Source organism: Eurosta solidaginis, chromosome 4 (genome assembly GCF_040869045.1).
Source record: "Eurosta solidaginis isolate ZX-2024a chromosome 4, ASM4086904v1, whole genome shotgun sequence".
NCBI lineage: Eukaryota > Metazoa > Arthropoda > Insecta > Diptera > Tephritidae > Eurosta > Eurosta solidaginis.
The window spans coordinates 13,313,156-13,335,763 of NC_090322.1; the positions used below are offsets into that span (position 1 = coordinate 13,313,156).

A 22,608-nucleotide genomic window follows, 5' to 3' on the forward strand; every position below is an offset into this window, starting at 1 on the left:
TGCCGACCACCCAGATAATTTGCGGTCCACCTTTTAAGACATGGGGGGAGGGTGGACCCTTCCAGGTCTTGCAGTAACGAGCCATGGTTGACCGTATCAAAAGCTTTTGATAGGTCTAACGCTACGAGTACTGTTCTATGGTGGGGATATTGATTCAAACCGCAATTTATCTGGGTGCTAATGACATTTAGCGCGGAGGTAGTGTTATGGAGTTTTCTGAAGCCATGCTGATGAGGGGCTAGCTGCAAATGTGCTTGGAAATAAGGGAGAAAAATGGCTTCAAGCTTCTTTGCCACTGGCGATAGGAGAGATATCGGACGATATGACTCACCTACGTTAGCTGGTTTCCCAGGCTTTAGTAGCGGGACCACCTTGGCCATTTTCCATTTCTCGGGTATGACAAAGGTGGAAAGAGACAGGTTGAAGACATGCGCTAAATATTTGAAACCCTCTTTCCCTAGGTTTTTAAGCATCGGCATGGCTATGCCGTCTGGGCCCACTGCTTTGGATGGTTTAGCGCGACCAATGGCGTCCTCAACCTCTCTAGCGGTGATGGTAATTGGTGACGCGCTGAGTTTGTGTTTATGTTTATGTGCGTGTCTATTGGCTCTCCGTCTATCTTTGTCGACCGTAGGATGCATTATATATTGTCGGCAGAAAGCGCTCGCGCATCCGACAGCACCTTATCGCCAAAGGCGATGGAAACTTTGTCTTTGTGCTTAGTCGGATTCGATAGGGACTTTACGGTGGACCAAAGTTTACCTACACCGGTAGAGAGGTTACAACCTCTTAGGTGCTCTTCCCATTTCGCCCCCTTGTGTTCGTCCACAAGCAATCTGATGCGTTGGTTTATATCCCTTATTTGGGGGTCGCCTGGATCAAGCTGTCTTATAAAGTCGGTTTCCCTCGCTAAGCTCATCATTAGTTTATGTACTTAATATACTACTCTAATCTTTATTAGAACACTACAAATGCGAAGATAAGCTTGGGATCAACCTCGAAGATGTACCACACCAAGTTATTAAAACAAATAGATCCTGTGGGTTTGCTATCAAAAGACTAAAGTCGAATCGTTGCTTAACCGGACGTCATTATTTTTTTTTTCTGTTTTGGGAATTGAATCTTCCAATTCAAATAAATGGCAAGAGGACCCTTAAATTGCCTCTTAAATCGCCAGGTTAACAAACGTATAAGGGTAATATACTTTTTTCCTTGTAATTGTTAAATATATGGCTTGTTGCCATGTGCTTTTTCAAGATTTGTAATTCATCATGAATTATATTTTTATGTCGGTATTATAATTTCACTCCCATCCAGCAAGTGGTACCCCCATCATGTCCAAGCCAGTGGCATAGATGAATGGATTTGCAACTCTTTGTTTCGAGAGAGCGCTGTCAAAATGCACATTTTTTATAACATTTATCAATGATCCCACTCCAAACAAAAATTAATAGATCTGAAAATGGGGATTTTTGACATACATTTCGGCGATTATAGTTTCAATCATTTAATAAAATGATAGTCGTCAAATATTAATTTCTTTGAACTTATTTTACAATAATACGACTAGTTAGAGTTAAATATAAACAAATCTAAGTAAAACTAACATTTCGATTAAATTAATTAGTCAAATATTGTAACTGCATTTAACTCGCAGTGAAAACCATATATCCTTTTGAAATTTCAGTAAATCGGACCTATGATATAATAATTAACATTATTTAATGGATAGGGCTTATCCTACATGTCTGGCGTTCCAGGTTCTGTGATCAAAATGGACTGGTTGCATCGGGAGTTCATATTTACAGAACCTGTTTTTAGTGATAACTTTTGAATGGTAAATAATATTTACCCTCCGCCTTCGAACTAATAATACTTACACTAAAACAAGTATTTTTATCCTTTTTCCCATAATTTTTGAACGCTATTCTACAGTTATAGGTCAAACTAAAGTTTACCAAAATTTTTGGAACGTTTTTCGTTTTGGCTGGCACATTTTTTGTTCTGGCACCCGCTTCAGCTGGCGCGAGGGATTTATCTGTGATTGTTGCCAGCAACAACTAGAAGATAAATCCCTCGTGAGAGCGAAAATATGAGAGCATAAACAAAAGATTCGTATCAATCTGATCTATGCCAGTGGCCTCAGACATCCTCCAGACATCCTCCCATTGTTATAAGCTGGAGACATTAGTGCTTTATCGGTAACCGTATCGGTAACCTTTTAACAGCTGATTCGACCAACCTTATGAGAATCAATGCAATCGATTATTGGTGCCGCTAAGGTCGTAACCGTATCGTAGCCAACCAATTGGGTTTTGGTTTACCGTCGTAACGATAAACAGCTGATTACGTTAGGGATACGGATACAGCGATACGACATACGGCACCAATGACTCCAGGGTGCCGTATGTCGTATCGCTGTATCCGTATCCCTAACGTATAGAAATATTAATTTAGTCATCATGTGTCGTGTTGATTTGTTAAATAATTCAGCGTTTTGGGTAATTCCTAGTGGTGACTTGTTTTTCTTATGTAGATTATTAATTTTTTAATTGTAAAGTTGTAATTCCAATTGTAGAAATTTGTTTAATTGTGAGGTTGAAACCAGGTTAGACAAGGTATTGCAATGCGCCTGTTATAGTTGTTATGTTATGCTTATTTGCTAATATTTACATAATTTTATTATTTTTTAAATGTATTTTCATCGTTTAATGAATTTATATTCATTTTTTGTCCCAATATTTACATAATCTTAATTAATTTTTATACAATGTTTCATGTATTTGTATTAAATGTTTATTATTAAATTATGTTGAAACCAGGTTAAACAAGGTACTGTAATGCACTTGTTATATTTGTTATGTTATGCTTTTTTGCTTTGTAACTCCATTTTATCATACAATTATGATAGTAGCAATTATGTTTGTTTGTATTTTTATCCAGTTCAATTTGTTAATATTTTTCATAGATATAATGTCTTTTAATTAATCATTTAGCTTCATGCAAAGACTGGGAAGTTGAAATAGATTTTGTATTCATGTCATGTTGCTATGTCTATAATTTTGTTTCAATAATAGCATAGATTTTAGTTTAGTAATTTTAGCTTACATAGTCACATGTTAATTTCATTTTTTGTTAAACTAAGTATACTGCATGTGTATGTAGCCATATGTATATCAGCTCGTTTGTGATTACAAATATGTCATTTTTATTTGTTAAATACTCTAGCTGGTGCAATATTTATGTCGATTAATAATTTTTATAAAATATTTTATGTATTTATTTAAAATATAGTATTAAATGTTGCATATAATTAATCACTTAATTTATTTTTCTATTTTGATTGTTCCGTTAGTCATCCAATAATTTTCATTTTACAGTTTTATAGCTCCGTTATATCATGTACTTATGATAATGTTAGCGCTTTGTATCTCCATTTTATCATACGATTATGATAATAGCTTTAGAGTAAATTTGATTTTAATATTTCACATAATTACAACATTTTTTTATTCTTACACGAAAGTTTATTTATCTAAAACATAATTCTTTTAAGTTCCACAAAACATATTTTCTTAGCACGACAATACTACATCAAACGAAAATGTAATAATTATAAATAAATAAAAAATAAATGTAAGGCGCGATAACCTCCGAAGAGATCTAAAGCCGAGCTTTTCTTCCAATTTGCGTCGTGCTCCTCTTGATTTTCCCTACAAATTGACCGGACGGGACCTACATGTTTTTTATGCCGACTCCGAACGGCACCTGCAAGGCAGATGAGTTTTCACTGAGAGATTTTCATGGCACAAATACACTCGGAGCGCTTGCCAAACACTGCCGAGGGGCGACCCCGCTTAGAAAACTTTTCTTTTTTTACTTGAAAAACCTTATTTCTAAAATTTTGATGTTGATTCGCCCGGGGTTCGAACCCAGGGCATACGGTGTGGTAGGCGGAGCACGCTACCATCACACCACGGTGGCCGCCATGTAATAATTACACGGACATTTTTAAAAACACGATGTTGCTTCTTCGGCGATATAATTGCGATGGACGTCATTATTGGCATACAAAAAGAGAAAGTGGTTGTAAAAAAGTCTTAACAGAGCGCAACTTGGCTAACAAACCCCTACATCAAACAGTCAGCTAGTTCGCTAACCAAATGTTCGCCTATATAACAGCGCCATTATTTCGTTTTTAGAAATCAGCTGTTCGACGTATTGTCACTCTCATTTACATAACCACAATTTGCCAGCTGCGACTGTTTTGATGAAATTCATATTTATTTCGCAACCGCTGGAGGAAATTTTAAAAGCATTAATTTAAAAAATTACGTGAAAAGTTGTAAATTTCATCAAAAGTACTACATAAATGTTCAACAAACTTAAGACAAGCGAAAACATAATTCCACCGACGGCTGTGAATCAATACAAAAAACAAGTTTGCCAATTGTAGTTGCGAGGGAAGTGGACATATATGGCACGCTCAGCGCAAGATGCGCTCGCTGTGTTGCGGGGCATACAAATTGTAGCAGAAGCATTATATCGCGAACAAAGTACACAGTGCAAACACCTATGGAGTCACTCAAGTTTACGTGAAATTTTACAGCGTAGTCTTCAACAGAGCGCAACTCATATGCAACAAATTGCCGCACAACCTACGGAAGAATTAAAAAAATTGCAACAAATATTGCAGGAAAGTGGCGAACGTAGTTGTGTTGTTTTAGAGGGTTTACGTCAATTGGCCAAAGCAAAGTTGCCCAACGAATTACGTATGAGTCAGCCAGCAATGAGTGACGCAATGAATAGTAGTGGTACAAGTGGCAGCAGCCCACAACAATGTGGCAGTGACGTAAAAGCAAGTCATGGAAGCGCCAATGCAGCTGATGGTACTAGTGTGGCCTTTGGCACAAGTAAATCTAAAAAAAGTAATCAAATGGATGCAGCGCAACTTGACATATCTTCAATTACATTGAATGAATTAGAGGAAATATTGTCGAAACGTAATAAGAATCGTGATATTAGCTTACGTACACCCACAACGGAACATAAACAAGTAAAAGATACAACAGTGCAAAAAACGGAGGTAGTGAACGCTATGCAAGTAAAGGAAGTAGTAACAAGTGCAGCACAACCTACTACATCAGCACCAAGCACTGATGCACTCAAAGCAGACACTGTCTATGTGGAGAATATGCTAAAAGTAATTGCCGGTCATACGTCTGCGGCAGCAGACACCAGTAATCCAACAAATTCAATTGAATTGCCCACTCTAAGCAAAGTGGCTAAACAACGCCGTGTACCTTCAAGCCGTTTTGGACGTATGGTATCATTTGGTAGTCTCTTTGCTGGTTTAGGTGTTGGTACTATAAATGAGTTAACTAAAGGTGCGCTAGGTATGGGTGGTTCGAAAAATGTGAAAGAAGCACTACTTAGTCCAGCTAATGCCGAACGTATTGTTGATACACTTTGTAAAGTGCGCGGCGCAGCGTTAAAAATTGGTCAAATTTTAAGTATACAAGATGCAAATGTTGTATCACCACAACTTGCAAAAGCTTTTGAACGTGTACGTCAAGCCGCGGATTATATGCCCGATTGGCAAGTAGAACGTGTTATGATTACACAATTGGGTGCCGATTGGCGTAATCTTTTGAAAACTTTCGATGAGAAACCATTTGCGGCAGCATCGATTGGTCAGGTAAATTTATGTGTTGTTTTAACTAAAAATTTCAAGAAAATAGGCCCTAAGAATCAAGCCATAACCGTTTAAACCCGTTCCAGTTTTCAATTCCGACATTGCAATAGTATATTATCCAGTCGTTCTGATGCTTTGACTCGCCAATCCTCATGCAGCCCTTAAATGCGCAAACGAATCCCACGCATCTTCAATTTGTTTAAATTTAAACAAATTATTTCGAATTTCCTCAGACTGTCCGAAAAGAAATAACCCGCAAGGTTCTCGTGCTTCGAAAAACCCCTAATTGTTTGAGCTGTTGGATGTTCTTGCTACATTAGCAACATAGAAAATCCCATTGGATGTAAAACCTGTTCTATTTTTGTACCTGATACACAATAGTATGAAGACAGATTGAACACAAACATACCTAGTATCTACGTATGTTTAGAGCATCAGCACGATGCAAACCAAAACTTCGTCAGCCTTCCAGATCAGATAAGGAAGTGCGATGTTCATTTCAACACCCTTAGCGCACACACTCCCTCTTATTCCACAAAATATCGAAACACTTTCGTATGTCCGAAAATTTGATTTAAAACCTATTTATATTTACCTTAAAGTGTTATTACAATTTTTTCAGGTACATCGCGCTACATTGAAAAATGGCATGGAAGTGGCTATAAAAATTCAATATCCTGGCGTGGCACAAAGTATTGAAAGTGATATTGATAATTTAGTAGGCATGCTAAAAGTATGGGATGTTTTTCCACAAGGTTTCTTCATTGATAATGTTGTGAAGGTAATAATTGAAATAAATCGGGCTTTTAATATAGAATCCGTCGTAAATGCGCCAAGTAATTGTATTCGATAATTACCCCAGCGGGTAAGGGGGTAAGAATATACCCGCGGTAGGTATGCCTGTCGTAAGAGGCGACTAAAATACCAGATTCAAGGGGTGTGTATCGCAACCCCTCAGGTTGCCAGCGCAATATATAGCTTCTCCAAACCTAATTGTCAACCTCACCTATCCGCGGCGAATCCTTTTTCACTAACAGACGAGGCTCTGGCGACCCCAAGCTCCTCATGGAACTTGGGGGTGGGGAGGGAGGGAATGGCCTGAAGGTTTAATGTGGCCACATAAATCGTTCCCGAGATGGTCGGGCTATCACCTTAATGGTGCTGTGGTACCGGAGCGTGCCGGATCTGTATCCGACAAAGGACCATCACATCGATAACACTCCCCAAAGCCTTCGGGGAGCAACCTTATCACTATAACAACAACAACAACATAATGGATTCACTTAAAATAAAAAACATCACTTCAAATATTGCAAATTTTTATAAATATAATTTTAGGTGGCGAAACGTGAGCTCAACTGGGAAGTCGATTACACACGTGAAGCTGAATACACTGATAAATTTAAGCAAATGATTGCATCCTATCCAGAGTACTATGTGCCTTTAGTAATCAAGGAATTGACCACAAGTAGTGTGCTTACAACAGAATTGGTGCCAGGTGTGCCTTTAGATAAATGTTTCGATTTAAGGTGAGTTCGAAAAACTTATGAAGTCTATTTTATTTAATCGCAATCAGCTTAAACCAAACAAAAATAAAAAAACATGTACCTATTTACTTGAAAATCGCATGTGCTTTATCAATGATCTATTAAATATGGCATAACTTACCGATTTGCTGTTGTCTGTATGAATACTTCCATTGTTTTTTGTATTGCTATGCAGACCTGTTAAATTTTAATTAGCATTAGTAATCAGTTAATTAGATGCCTATTTTAATTGCCAATGATTATTTCAATTGTTTTCCGAAAAAAGCAATTACTAATTGATTACCATTAGAAAAAACGCAAAAAAAAAATCATGATTTTTTCCGATTCTTGAAAAAAATAAAAAATAATCAAAAGTAATCAAATTTTTTCGATTATTTTTGATTTTTTTTTTTTTTTTTGATTATTTTTCCGCTTTGTTGAAAGAAAAATTCTCGTTTGTTGCATGCACGGGATAATTTCTACATACAAGTACATACATTTTTGGATGCAATAGTAAATCGTAAGCGCTTATCGAGGCGAATATATACATTGGGTCGGGTTGATTTGTGTGGACGAAAGTTAACCGATATCGCGCCATCGATTTTTCGATAGGATTTGGGCTCAGGAAAAAAAGTTCCACTACGCATTTTTTTTTCGAAAAACTGTTTTCGCCAAAGTTTTTACATTTTTTTGAAAAAAAAAAAACATATTTTTTGGGTTTTAGGGAGTGTTTTGGTCGAAAAATTTACCCTTTCGGCATTTTTTTTTGCAGGCTCGAAAATTATTTTTTGGGTATGCGTAGTGGAACTTTTTTTCCTGAGCCCAAATCCTATGGAAAAATCGATGGCGCCATATCGGTTAACTTTCGTCCATACAAATCGACCCGACCCAATGTATATATTCGCCTCGATAAGCGCTTACGATTTACTATTGCATCCTAAAATGTACTTGTATGTAGAAATTATCCCGTGCATGCAACAAACGAGAATTTTTCTTTCAACAAAGCGAAAAAGTAATCAAAAAAAAAATAAAAAATAAAAAAAAAAAATTAAAACAAATAAAAAAATTTTTTTATTACATTATTGATGATTTTTGATAGCCTTGTAAGTATTTGTTATTTTAAAAAATTGATAGGCCTTAGTTAAATAAAACACAATATTTAAAGTTGTATTTTAGTTTTACTTCGTCGATATTTCGATTTCAGTCTGAAATCATCTTCAGGACTGTCAAACACAAATAGAAAATTTTTTGATAACTTTTGATTTTTTTCGATAATCGTATCAATTGAAAAGTAATCATTAAAAATAGAAAATCAATGGAACGGCTAATCATTACCATTAGTAATCATTATTTAACAGGTCTGTTGCTATGCATATTTCATTTCAGCTATGAACATCGTTATCAAATTGCTTCATCTGTATTGAAATTGTGCCTGCGCGAACTTTTCGAATTGGAATGTATGCAAACCGATCCCAATTGGTCCAATTTCCTCTACGATGCTGATACGAAAAGACTAATGTTGATTGATTTTGGTTCAACGCGTTTCTATCAAAAGAAATTTATTAAAAACTATCGGCAGGTAAGGTGACGGTTCTAAAAATTGCTGAAACAAGACTTTATTGACACTTACTCTTACTTGACATCTTCTTTATTCTTTTCCCCACCCCACATTTTAGGTAATAATACACGCAGCTGAAAATAATCGCGATGGTGTTTTGCATATGTCACGCGAAATGGGTTTTCTCACGGGCTATGAAACTAAACAAATGGAAGAGGCGCATGTGGATGCAGTTATGATACTTGGTGAAATGTTTCGTTTTGATGGTGAATTCAATTTTGGTCGTCAGGTTGGCTTGGAATAAATATATTTTAAATAAAAAATAAATAATTAATATGCTTATTTTTTTTAGAACATCACTGAGCGCATTGCACATTTAGTACCAACAATGGTCGCTCATCGACTTTGCCCACCGCCAGAAGAAATATATTCAATACATCGTAAATTATCAGGCATATTTTTGTTGTGTGCTCGCCTTAATGTACAACTCTATTGTCGACCGTACTACGAAGAAATTGTTATTAAGAAATTTAAGGAATAAAGCAGGGAACAAAAACAAAAATAAATGTATTTAAGGCAATTATGTAGCTTCGTTTTGTTCTTGCTTATTTAAATGTAATTGAAGTTTTTTGCAAAATATTATAAAAATTAAGCTTAGCGTTAATTTGGATAAAATATGGACAAATAATTTGATAAATAATAAAAATCAGCATAATCAAAAATATCTCAAACGTGTGGACAAACAAACGTTGCAGTCGAAAACTAGCTTTACTTCTTAAGTATTTTAGGAAGCACTTCTTGTTCGTTATGTCGTTGAGGTACACCATTCGGACACACATCAAACTCCAAATATAGGTTTTTTTAAATACGTTCGACTTTTCTAAACTATGATTGGAAAATATTTAGTTGATTATTTACTTATAGTATGTTCGATATAACGGAAAAATGGTGAACACAAAGCACGTTCATTCTCCTTTCATGTAAGAATTTGCAAAACCTCCAAATATATAGATGTAAAATACTACTGCCGGCCACCGTGGTGTGATGGTAGCGTGCTCCGCCTACCACACCGTATGCCCTGGGTTCACACCCTGGGCAAAGCAACATCAAAATTTTAGAAATAAGGTTTTTCAATTAGAAGAACATTTTTCTAAGCGGGGTCGCCCCTCGGCAATGTTTGGCAAGCGCTCCGAGTGTATTTCTGCCATGAAAAGCTCCCAGTGAAAAATCATCTGCCTTGCAGATGCCGTTCGGAGTCGACATAAAACATGTAGGTCCCGTCCGGCCAATTTGTAGAGAAAATCCTCTTGACGACGCAAATTGGAAGAGAAGCTCGCCCTTAGATCTCTTCGGAGGTTATCGCGCCTTACATATATATTTTTTTTTAAATACTAATTTTTATGGTGAAATTCTACAAATAGTTTATCAAAAGTATTTTATCGTTTTTTAATCTTTTAATTTATTTATTCATTTTTTTTTTTCAGATTGATAACTTTCAAATAAAGCTTTCGGTACAGTAAAACAATAGTAGCTACTGCTCAAAGGCAATGATTTCTTGTTGATCCATTTGTCATTTTGATCATCGTATACAGAAACAAAATCTCTATAATGTCTATCACCACCACCAAAAACCCACAGTTGATTGTCAATTGAAATGCAAGCAGTCAATTGAAGTGCATTATCCAAAGAGTGAATCTACAAAGGTAATGATGATTTTGGTTTACAACAAAAAGCTTATATTTTAGTCGATACTTATCAAGCTTGCCTAAGCCCATCATAACCAAATTTTGGTCGTTTGGTTCTTGGCTGTTCATTTGATATATTTGAACGTATTTGTATTTGTATTTATTAGGCAATTCATCCCAGCACAACAATTTGACAAAAATTATTTTACAGTGCTAGTCGGTAAAAGGCATAAAATAGGAACAATCTAATCTTGAAACTTAAAGCTAATGACTATGGCTAAGAAAAGGTTACAACAAATAATATATTTAATAAATAGTAAATAGATAAATAAAGGAATGATAGAGTACATTTGCTTAGAAGGAATCAGTATTTTAATTGTCTAGGTTATTATAGAAACTTGTTAATTCTTTATTGAAGAGCAGAGCATTGCTTATAAGCCTAAGTCTAGAAGGGAGCGAGTTCCAAAGACGTATGGAATTAATGAAGAACTGGCGATCAGATATTAGCATACGATGTCTGAAGTGGGTAAGGAGAACAGATCTAGACGACTGGAGAAAATTTAGCCTCCGATACAGATAGTCAGGTTCCTTCATATATATTAATTTATGTAGCGTAGTGAGCGTTTTAAGTTTAATAAGGTTATCGAAAGAAATGTTTAGCAACCTGTAAGCATGTTGAGAGACGTGGTCAAGTCTTTTCAACCCATAGACGTATCTAGCAATGTTGTTATACACAACATTAAGTTTCCTCTTACATACATAGTCACAATTGGAGTAAACCTCACAACCATAAAGGAGTGTAGGTATTAAGTACGCTTTTGCTATTAGTAGACGAATATGTAACGGAGTAAAATATTGTGTAAGCCAGAGTGTACGAAGCATCCCATACACTTTTCCCACTGTGCGGAAGATGTGATCTTTCCATGTCAGGGTTTTGTTAAAAACTATACCTAGATTTTTTGCCCTGTCAACGTATTCTATAATAGTGTTGTCTAAAATTTAATTTTCCATTCCACTTTTATCTAGTGACCTTCTATGAATGACTATACATTTCGACTTCTTAGGGTTAAGACATAAGCCGTTCATAGAAGCCCACGTACCAATTTGACACAAATCGTAATTTAAGTTATTAATACATGAACTGGTACGATCACTAGGACAGCACATATACAATTGTACGTCGTCAGCATAAATGTGAATATTACAGTACTTGAGAACACCAGGCAAATCGTTTATATACAAAACAAATAACAGGGGACCAAGGATTGAGCCTTGTGGGACTCCTCTTAAAACACTGACGAAGTCAGACTTTCTGCTACCAACACTTACTGCCTGAGTTCGGTCGGCCAAATACGATCTGATTAGGGCTGTTGCACAGTTGGAGAAATTAAATAGGTTGTCCAGCTTCTTGCAGAGAACGGTGTGGTCGACCGAGTCAAACGCTTTTGAATGGTCGAGAAGAGTCAGGAAAGCAGTAAAATTTTTGTCAACTTGTTCTCGAATATCCTCTATCACCGATAGGAGCGCCGTTTTACAGCTACGATTTGACCTGAATCCAGACTGGGAATCTGTGAGAAGGTTATTATTCTGCACATAAGTATTTATCTGGCAGTGCAAAATTCGTTCGACGACCTTGGAAAGGAAAGGCAGAATAGCTATAGGCCTATACTCCTTGTTTTGCTTGGGGATTGGGATTACCTTAGCAACTTTCCAACATTTGGGAAATACACAGGACGTCAGCACAGAGTTAACCAAGTAGGTTAAGTGAGGAAGGATTTTAGGAAGAATTATTTTTAAAAATTTCGGACATATACCATCGAACCCCATAGCATTAGACTTTACTGAAAGAATGGCTTGAACGACATCACACTCATCGACACTAGCAAACTCAAGAGGACCAAAATCAACATTAGCGCGAATACAATGATTATCAGCACATATATTGTCAGTTGAGATTGGCAGATTTACAAAATTTATATTTATCTCATTAATGTCTACATCAGGGAGGACAGAAATATCACATTTGGATTTTCCGATACCAATATGTTTAATCGACTTCCAGGTTTCCTTCGAACTCAAAGCAGCACTAAACTTGTTATTATAAAATTTCTGCTTAGCTGACCTAATGGCTTTGTTTGCAGCGATCCTAGCTGTTTTGAAGCAGTTGTGAGCCTCCAGGGTTTTGTATCTTTTCCATCGTGAGTAAGCAAGGTTACGCTGGTGAATTAAGTGTTTTAGATTGGCACTAAACCAAGGGGTATTATTGTGTGTAGCAGCTTTGAGTTTCACTGGCACATAGTTGTCGAAAAGCCTAATGATATGGTTCTGTAGGAATGATGCCTGATCATCGACCGATGTCAGTGTACGAATCAAGCTCCACTCAACCGACTCCACCGCTGCATTAAGGGAACTGTAATCTATGCTTCTAAAATCACGATATGTAAAGGAACATTGTATGTGTGACGTTTGGAAGTTGTAACTAAGAAATATTAGATCGTGTTTTGAAAAGCAAGATGCCGACAATTGATCGTAGTGGAGCAATTTCAGGGGATCATTCACAAAAAATAAATCCAGCAAAGAAGAATTTGAGTCAGTAAAGTGTGTAGGTGAAGTTAAATTGGTGGGAAAAAGTCCAAGAGACTCCATACTTAGCTTTAGAGTTGAGTCGACGAGAAGGTTGGAGTTGAAATCCCCAGCGATGATTATATTATCATAGCTTATAAGTAGAGGCTCGAGAAATTCAATAAAGCCAGTGAAGTCAACTCCACGATTAGGTCTGTATGCACAGCCGATAAGAAGCCTTTCATTATTTACAGAGAACACGTCTACGAACACATATTCGACAAGATCACTTGGACTAGCACTGCAGCAAAGTTTACAGGATAAACTACTTTTAACATATATAGCAACACCACCACCATGACCACGTCTATCAGCCCTGAACAGTTGATATCCATTTAGTTGCACCAAATCATTTTTGTGACATGAAGAAAACCAGGTTTCGGAAATACATATAACATCTATATCAGAACCCTCAGATATGAATCTCAATTCATCCAGCTTTTTATATAGGCTTTGCGCATTAAGATGGATGACTTTGAGCCCTTTAGTACGTTTGTTGAATACGCGCAACAGTGTATGTAAGCAGTCTTTGGAACTAGACAACCTATAGTCTAGGACCATCACTATATATGGGATATAAAGAATGCTCTGCGATGCGTAACAATAAAGACAACATAAGTGATTGTTTACAAGTATGATAGGGAGAGATAAAGACAGAAACGAACAGACTCAAGAACTTAAGTAATATACCATACATAGAAATTAATTTATTGATCATTATTCGTTGGCGCATCATCAACTCGAAAGGAACTCGTGCTTTCTTCGCCGGTATTCTCAAGACGCTCTAGAAAATCCAAGCTATGTATTGCTTCAGGGCTGGCGTTGGCTGTTCGTCTGATATGTACCAGACCCTTCTTAGAAAAAACCGCCACCACCTTCCTTTTCTTCTTTAGACGGATCGCTGCCTTGAAGATCGCATAGTTTTGCCTAGACAGCGAAGCATTTACATAAATCGGAGCATTTGAATTTATGCCCACATGAACTAATTGCAGACCTTTGATGTTTGGATTGTTTTGGCGCCTAAAGGTGCCTATACTTTTTAGCAATTTGTTTCTGTCTGTCGGCGACTGAAATTTGATTATTACGGCCGGATCTGTCACGCTGTTGTCTATTTTCCGTAGCCGAAAAATGCTCATTATAGGTATTGGTTGCAATCTAAGAGTGGAACAGAGGTGATGAAAGACACTTGCTAAGTTTTCTCCTTCCTTAAAGGGAATTCCGTGTACATATCTGTTGCAAAACTCTAAAGATGTTTGCAAACTTTGAAGCACATTGCAAAGAAAAATTTTTATAAGTTATGTATTGTATTTATGCTGGTCTTAGTCATATGGAAACTATGTGGACTAAGACTTATCAAGTTGTGATACATTTTATCAGTAATAACTAGTTCTTAGAAGCTTTTTGCGAGGATAAACAAATTGTTCTAACTGGGCGGTTACGGTACAATCGTGAAAGTGGTTCGATATACAGTAAAAGATTGCAATCCGATTGCATGCACGTAAGCAATTTTGATAAATATATGGTAATTTTTTAACCTTATTGACATTATTGATATTAGAGAAAAATTGCAAGGTTTACAAACGTCGATTTTTACTAGGACATGTTTCTGAATTTCACTTCTTCATCAGCTAGCTTTCAGGAGCTGAGTATTGAACTCGTTTGGATTTTACAGAATTTGTTCTTCCACTGTTACTATTATATCAATGATATCGTATGTATGTAATTAGCGAGCAGAGGGGCATTCATATGGCTGAGTGGTAAATGGCATCTGCCTTTACACTGGTATGAATGTTGGAGATTCGAGTTCAATACTCAGCTCCCGAAAAGCTAGCTGATAAAGAAGTGAAATTCAGAAACTTTTCCTAGTAACCATCGCCGTTTGTAAACCTTGTAATTTTTCTATATCAATAACAAAAACCATTGTATAAAGCAATTTGAGCAAGTCTAACTAATTACATAGATATGATATTTTGGCATTATTTTAGGTATATTTTTTGTTTCAAACTATATATTTGGGCAACTAGTCTGCAAAGCATACGAAATCTGAAAAAATGCTATCTGTAGGCTTAGGCACTTTTGATATGTATCGACTTATGTATTTCATACAACCTGAGTCCATTTATCACTTTGTGCAGTTGACTGCAATATAAAATGTTTACTATTTATTACAAACTAGAATCTTATTTATTGATTTTGTTTCAGTACTTACACCATTACTTGCACGTGCTTTATGCATATCAGCGCATTGACTCCTGGAGTTTTTTGTAGGATCATAGCATTCAACACATTTTAAACCAACTGCATCTCTATAGCCGCCCATAACATAAATTTTTCCATTGAGAACAACTGCGCTGAAGAAAGAGCGAGGTGTGATCATCTTTTTAATTTGCATCCATCCATGCGAAACGGAACACCTAAATATGTACGTACATTAGTGTATAAGGTAATAGTGCAGTTTACGGTACCCACCGAAATTTGGGCCAAAATTTTCGAGCGAGGTATCAGAAGACGCGTATTCACGTCTAGATCAAGAATCCAAGTTAACTTTTTTCACCCGTTCAAAAGATATTAACGAAAAACCGAAAAAAGACCCAGGGTCCCTCCGAAACCGGGGGTGGGATCCATAGTATTTTTGCGCAGAACACCTTTCTGCGTTGGCGGCCTTCGGCCGCGCTTATAAAAAATTACCCTGGGCTCCGCCATGCCAAGTCCGGGTGTGTGGTATAACCGTGGCTACCACGGTGATGCACAATTTTTTTTGTGGGTATAACCACAACAACAACCACATTAAAATCGCCAACTTCAACTGCAAATATCTCCGGACAGAGATACAATTTTTCTTTGCCGCCTTCGGATTATTGTTTTCGAGACTAATACGCGTCTTTTGATACCTCACTCGAAAATCTTGGCCCAACTTTAGGGTGGGTACCGTAAACTGCACTACTACCGTGTATAATTATAAATTTGAAAACATGTTGTTGTTGTTCTAGCGATAAGGACAACAACAATTTGAATATATCGTTAGTTAATCCAATACTATCAATATCTTCAGGTGCGTTTGGTGAGCAGACAGTGCGTGTACACATAGCATAGTGTGTAGAATACACAACCCGCACGCCTAAGGTCCCAGGTTCGAAACCCAAATAAACCTGTTGTTTGTCCATTTTTCAGCCGGAACACAATTACGAGCTGACCAATTTTTACTTCCTTTATATAAGGTCAGTTGAATGTTTGTCCGCTTTTCATACAAATCTTGCAATCGATTTTAAGTAACTTCTCATTGAGCTACAAACGTGAAACTTTTAGAACACCTTGACAATGCACCAAAAGGAAAAAAAATTGTTAGCTGGCTCACGGATCGAAATAATTAGATAAGAATTTGAAAATTTTCAGACCAGCTTTTAAGTAACTTCTCGATGAGCTAGAGACTTGAAATTTCAAACTCAATTCAGAGGTCATTGACAGCCGATAACACAATACAAAAAGATTCGCTAGGGGGCGCACGGGATGAGATATTTCGAAAAATGGTACGAAACGGAGGGACTTTTGGGATTGATTTTTATGTAAGTTCTCATTGAGCTACAACTGTAAAACTTCACAGATAGGATATGACGTCGAGAAAATTTAAGAAACGGAGAAAAAATTCCGTTAGGTGGCGCAGGGAGCGAAATATTTAGATAAGAGTTGGAAATTTGGTGTTTTGAGATCGATTTTAAAGTAACTTCTCATTGAGCTACAAACATGAAACCTCAGAGACAGGTTAAGACACCGTGAAAAAGGAACAAAAGGAGAAAAATTCCGTTAGGTGGCGCACGGATCGAAATAATTAGATAATAATTTGGAAGTTTGAAACCGGGCTTTAAGTAACTTCTCGATGAGCTAGAGGCTAAAAATTTAGAGCTTAATGCAGAGGTCGATGACAGCCTATGACACAATACAAAGAGTTTCGCTAGGGGGTGCACGAACTGAGATATTTAGAAAAATCAAACGGAACGGAGGGAATTTCGGGATTTATTTTTATGTAAGTTCTCATTGAGCCACAAGCATAAAACTTAACCGATGGGTTAGAAAAGGAGAAAAAATTCCGTTAGATGGCGCACAGATTGAAATGTTTAGATATGAATTTTGAGTTTTGAGATCGAATTTAAAGTAACTTATCATTTAGCTACACCGTGGCAAAGGAACAAAAGGAGACAAAAATTCCGTTAGATGGCGCACGAATGAAAAAATTAGATAATAATTTGGAAATTAGAAACCAGGTTTTAAGTAATTTCTCGATGAGCCAGAGGCTAAAAATTTAGAGCTTAATGCAGAGGTCGATGACAGCCGATGATACAATACAAAAAGTTTCGCTAGGGGGTGCACGGACTGAGATATTTAGAAAAATCAAACGGAACAGAGGGAATTTCGGGATTGATTTTTATGTAAGTTCTCACTGAGCCACAAGCGTAAAACTTAACCGATAGGTCAAGACACCGAGAAAATGTCAGAAAAGGAGAAAAAATTCCGTTAGATGGCGCACAGATTGAAATGTTTAGATAAGAATTTTGAGTTTTGAGATCGATTTTTAAGTAACTTCTCGTTGAGCTACAAACATGAAACTTCACAGATAGGTTAAGACGCCGTGACAAAGGAACAAAGCAAGAAAATAAAAGTAAAATAAAAACATTTTAAGCACTTCCTTTATATAAATGGACAAAAATCAGCGAAAAATTTCTCCTTACATAAACACATATTCTTCTGCAGTTCTGCAGGTCTACGTCGAGCCATGAGAATTTGTATACCTGTATAATTATAATAGTGGCACAAGTACAAAAGCAACAACATCACAGCGCTACATCAGCGCCAAAAACAAAAGAAAATTCAAAGTTCTGCTTAACAATACCCAACAGAGCAAATAGCAATAAATTTTTTTTTGTGCTCTCGCTTCACTACAAATAGCATTTCGTTTGGAGTTTTTATTCTGTTTTTGCTCCGCTCTAAAACACGACGTAGCTCATAGCACATCGTAAGAAATGCTACTACTTTTTTATGCTACGACTATGTTCTATGCTCTGTTCATGTTCAGAGCCGGAGCAGAGCAAACCCGTTTTTTGTGATGCTGCTACTCTGGAGTAGTAAATCCAAACACTGATAAAACCCTACACTCAGTTATGTATTTAAAAACTAAAATAGGAAAAACTTATCAAACTCTGGGAAAATATGTCTCGTTGTTTATGAAAACATATATCTGGTAGCGCTTTGCTTAGATTAGTATTTAACAAACTTTTTTTCGGGAAGTGGAGCAGGGACCGACTGGGACTTGCGGTGGGAATGGAAAAGAGATAGAGAAGAACAATAAGAACTACAGAAGAGAAAAGGAGAAAGAGATAGAGTTAGACTAAGAGAGATAGGATAGATGGAGCTGAAAAGAATTAAGGGGAAAAAGAGACGCAAAAAATGAGAAAGGTAGAGAGAAAAGAGTGAATAAAAAGATAAGGAAAAGGGGAGAGAGGGGAAGGGAGAGTAAGAGGTAAATACTGTTTTAAAGTTAAGCAGATAGACCAAAGCAAGGGCAGCGTAACGTCTTCCGGTACTGCTAGTATACATATATTTTTTACTTTATTATCTATCCATAAATCTTATAAAATAAAGTCGCTAAATGCCATGTATGCACATAACTTCACACAGAATGCTCCGATTTTAAAACGGTTTTTTGCATTTGAAAGCTTAGCTACGTGAGATGGTACAGTTAATATAATTTGAAGATATGTATTATAGGGGAGTGGCAAATTGCCAAAATGTAGTAAAAAATCATAAAATTTTTGTTTCCACAGCTATAACTTATAAACGGATGGATGGATTTAAAAAATTCTACTTTTCAGTAAAACTTTGAACTATTTACCTTCGATCTGCATCAAAAAGAATACTCGATTCCTTTCTTATATCAGCCAAATTGTTTAAACAAAAGTAACATTTTTACCAAAAAATGTGTTTGTGTGGTTGTTCGCTGTGAACTGTTCGAGCTAATTGCTTTTGAGTGAGGATGATGCGACACATACATACGTACATACACAGCATTCGATGCGTTATTTAACTTCGGGCGTAGGTTTATAGGTATGTATGGATGTACATCACTACATAGTATAAAACAAAGTCGGGTTTTCTGTCCCTATGTCCCTTTGAATGCTTAAACCTTTAAAAATACGCAACGGATTTTGATGCGCTTTTTTTTTTAATATATAAAGAGTGATTGAAGAGGAAGGAACGGATGAACATATTTGGCTGAAAATTGGTGGAGGGGTAGCTTAGAACCAGGAGACAGACATAGAAGAATTTGTATCCCGTTCTGGCTAGGGTCTTGAGATCAAAACGTGGACCTGGGTAATCCTAGGATATGTTTGTACAATATGGGTATCAAATGGAAGCTGTTTATGAGTACTTTGATACGGGGTATTTTTCGTACCCGCGGGTAACTAAGGTCTCGAGATATAAGCGAAAACGTGGACGCTGGTACCCCTAGAATATGTTTATAGAATATGGATATCAAATGAAAGCTGTTGAGTGCTTTAGTAAAGGGTAGTTTTCATACCTATTGGTGACTAGGGTCTCGAGATATAGGCCAAAACGTGAACCCGGGTACCCCTAGAATGTGTTTATATAATATGGATGACAAATGAAAGCTGTTGATGACTGCTATAGTACAAGATAATTTTCATAAACTGGGAGGCTAGGGTCTCGAGATATAGCCCAAAACGTGGACCCGGGTACCCCTAGAATGTGGTAATACAATATGGATATCAAATGAAAGCTGTTGATGAGAGCTATAGTACAGGATAATTTTCATACCGCTGGGTGACTAGGGTCTCGAGATATAGGCCAAAACGTGGACCCGGGTACCACTGGAATGTGTTTATAGAATATGGATAACAAATGAAAGCTGTTGATGAGTGCTTTAGTAGAGGGTAATTTGCATACCCCTGGGTGACTAGAGTCTCGAGATCTAAGCCAAAACGTGGATTCGGGTACCCCTAGAATGTGTTTATAGGATATGGATATCAAATAAAAGCTGTTGGTTAGTGCTTTAGTAGAGGGTAATTTTCATACACCTGGGCAGGCATGCTTAACCAACGAAACGATATCATTTCGTTACGATAATCAACGTTAATAAACGAAACGAAGTCATTTCGTTTCGTTTATTAACGTTAAGATCGTCAAATTAACGAAATGATTTCGTTTCGTTTTCTGCCATATCAAAACGAAATCAAATCGTTTATGTTGATTATTAATTTCAAACTATGCTGGCAAAGCTGATTGATGGCGGAGTCATTAAAGGTGAAAGCATTAGCCAAGCTGATTGCAACTTTTCTCATGAATTTTGACAGTACGAACATTTCTCAAAGTATTTTTGACATTACCACCAACGAATTACACAAACAAATTACATAGAGTATGTGTGTGTATGTGCGCTCGTTGTTGCCACCTTACGGCTTCACCATTGCTATAGCATTGCCAGCACAATTCAAACATAAAGTATCACGTTTTTGTTAACGTTTTTAACGTTAACGAAAGCTTTTCGTTTCAGTTAAAAACGAGATACAATTTATTTTGATAATTTCTTTATCGATAATATTTCGAAGTGTTTCAACGGAAACGGTGGAAATTTTTTGATAAACGATTAGCTTAACGTTAAGGTGCATCCCTGCACCTGGGTGACTAGGGTGTCGAGATATAAGCCAAAACGTGGACCCGGGTACCCCTAGAATGTGTTTATAGAATATGGATAACAAATGAAAGCTGTTGATGAGTGTTTTAGTGGAGGGTAATTTTCATACCCCTGGGTGACTAGGATCTCGAGATATAGGCCAAAACGTGGACCCGGATACACCTAGAATGTGTGTATATTATGGATATCAAATGAATGCTGTTGCTGTATGCTTTAGTGCAAAGTAAGTCCGGTTCGGCCGGATGTTGTTTTAATTTGAATTTCAAGCGTTTGAATGCATTCTGCGCTTTTTGTCAGTTTTTTTTAAACGCATGATAGGAACTTTTTTTGTTATGGCGCAGGAACAGTAAGGTTGGCAAGGACCCCGCCCAGCCGACATGACTAGCCACTGAGCACCCCCAGATCATGCCGACTGCCTTCCTTACTGTTCCCTTAGAAGATGCGTAATCCATAACAATATCACACTTAGTTATCATTCAAAATGCACTAAACTGTCAAAGTAATAACCTCAAATGTTTGGTATTTGAAATGGTCTCTATTCACAACCTACCATGGCGCAACGATACAAGGTGGCAGCATGGTGACATACCTACAAATATAAATAAAAATTCCATGTACTTTGTTTTTGTAAATTCAATGGACAAATGTCAAAATGGTACTGCGCCGGAGGTTGATGTCATTGTGAATGATAACTAAGTGTGATATCTTATCTGTCAAATACCTGACAGGATGTTCAATATGGCTACTTTTTAGCGTTTTGACAGGGTGTTCAATATGGCGGCGCCTATCTTCAGCGGGTGAGACAGCGATAGTCAAATACAAATCAGGTGATCCAATCACTTTGGAATTTTGACGTCTATGCAGAAGATATCACACTTAGTTATTATTCACAATGGTTGATGTATCAAATCAATTAAAAAAAGTTTATAACCAGCTGTCCCATGCTGCCACCTTGTATTGTTCCGCCATGCAGCCTACTATAGTAATATATATTCACGATTCTTCTGTGTATATGTGTGTGTAATGTTTATTGTGTTATCTGCGTTGCTGAAAACTTATAGCAATGATGGTTAACACATGAACTGTTGTTATCTGATGCTCACTCCCTTCAAAAAACGGGAGTACTCCATAAATAATGTAAGGAATACTCCTTTGGGAGTATAGGACTGCTCCAAATCTAATCTGTATTCATACAAAAAATGTGCTCCAATTAACATTGCGATGTCCTAAGAGAGGTGATCCCACTCTCGCTTTGTTTGTGAGTATTCCATAGAGTACATACGTGAGAGTACTTTCCAAAGTACTTTCACTGTTGTACTCCATGGAGCACCCACAGAGGATCATATGCCAAAGTACTAAAGAGGAATTGTGTCGGAAAGAATTATCGAAGCGAATTTAATTTAAAATGAGAGTTAATGAAGAGGGGCAATAAAACTTTTTTATATTTTATACTACGAATATTCTTATGTTATTTAGCATACCCATACGTGAATAAAGCCGGAGTCATTGGTGCCGTATGTCGTATCGCTTTATCCGTATCCTAACGTAATCAGCTGTTTATCGTTACGACGGTAAACCAAAACCCAATTGGTTGGCTACGATACGGTTACGACTTTAGCGGCACCAATTATCGATTGCATTGATTCTCATAAGGTTGGTCGAATCAGCTGTTATAAGGTTACCGATACGGTTACCGATAAAGCACCAATGTCTCCAGCTTAAAGAAACTAATAAAATATGTATACATAAAACCAGTGCGCTGTTGCATTTTATCAGAGTTGCCAAAATAAAATTTTATTATTAGTTATTTGCATGCA

The 22,608-nt window shown here is 36.8% G+C and overlaps 3 protein-coding genes across 11 annotated transcripts in view; 2 read left to right on the forward strand and 1 right to left on the reverse strand.

Annotated features, from left to right (window-relative positions):
- Positions 1-4,224: 4,224 nt before the first annotated feature.
- Positions 4,225-9,510, forward strand: Coq8 (ubiquinone biosynthesis protein COQ8, mitochondrial). 2 transcript variants are annotated; one of them, XM_067778617.1, is made up of 6 exons: positions 4,227-5,698; positions 6,318-6,476; positions 7,034-7,224; positions 8,608-8,800; positions 8,898-9,068; positions 9,132-9,510. In XM_067778617.1, the coding sequence occupies exons 1-6, from the start codon at positions 4,478-4,480 to the stop codon at positions 9,318-9,320; spliced, it is 2,124 nt and encodes a 707-aa protein (XP_067634718.1). In that variant the 5' UTR covers positions 4,227-4,477; the 3' UTR covers positions 9,321-9,510. The 2 variants fall into 2 exon arrangements, with proteins under 2 accessions (XP_067634720.1, XP_067634718.1); XM_067778619.1 differs by lacking the exon at positions 6,318-6,476 and having other exon boundaries at positions 4,225-5,698.
- Positions 9,511-10,242: 732 nt separating this feature from the next.
- The window catches only part of LOC137249084 (kelch-like protein 4), an 84,866-nt gene continuing 72,500 nt past the window's right edge, over positions 10,243-22,608 (reverse strand). For 3 of the 8 annotated variants that reach the window (XM_067780258.1, XM_067780260.1, XM_067780257.1), the window contains exons 2-4: positions 15,296-15,500; positions 15,196-15,225; positions 10,243-10,474 (exon numbers count right to left, since the gene is read on the reverse strand). In XM_067780258.1, the coding sequence (XP_067636359.1) occupies positions 10,247-10,474; positions 15,196-15,225; positions 15,296-15,478 (441 nt within the window). In that variant the 5' untranslated portion in view covers positions 15,479-15,500 and the 3' untranslated portion in view covers positions 10,243-10,246. Of the gene's footprint in view, positions 10,475-15,195; positions 15,226-15,295; positions 15,501-16,235; positions 16,686-22,608 lie in introns of those variants that run through there. The other 5 variants (XM_067780259.1, XM_067780255.1, XM_067780256.1 and 2 more) reach the window with 5 other exon arrangements.
- Positions 15,491-22,608, forward strand: part of LOC137249078 (kelch-like protein 5) — a 49,593-nt gene continuing 42,475 nt past the window's right edge. Inside the window, exon 1 of the mRNA XM_067780236.1 lies at positions 15,491-15,508. The gene's annotated coding sequence lies outside the window, so the exon portion shown is untranslated. The remainder of the gene's footprint in view (positions 15,509-22,608) is intronic.

Excerpts from the sequence above, each read along its gene's own strand:
- Coq8 (XM_067778617.1), top strand. The coding sequence starts at position 4,478 with ATGGCACGCTCAGCGCAAGATGCGCTCGCTGTGTTGCGGGGCATACAA. Across the intron at positions 7,225-8,607 it reads GATAAATGTTTCGATTTAAG|CTATGAACATCGTTATCAAA; the intron begins GTGAGTTCGAAA and ends ATTTCATTTCAG. Across the intron at positions 8,801-8,897 it reads TTATTAAAAACTATCGGCAG|GTAATAATACACGCAGCTGA; the intron begins GTAAGGTGACGG and ends CCCACATTTTAG.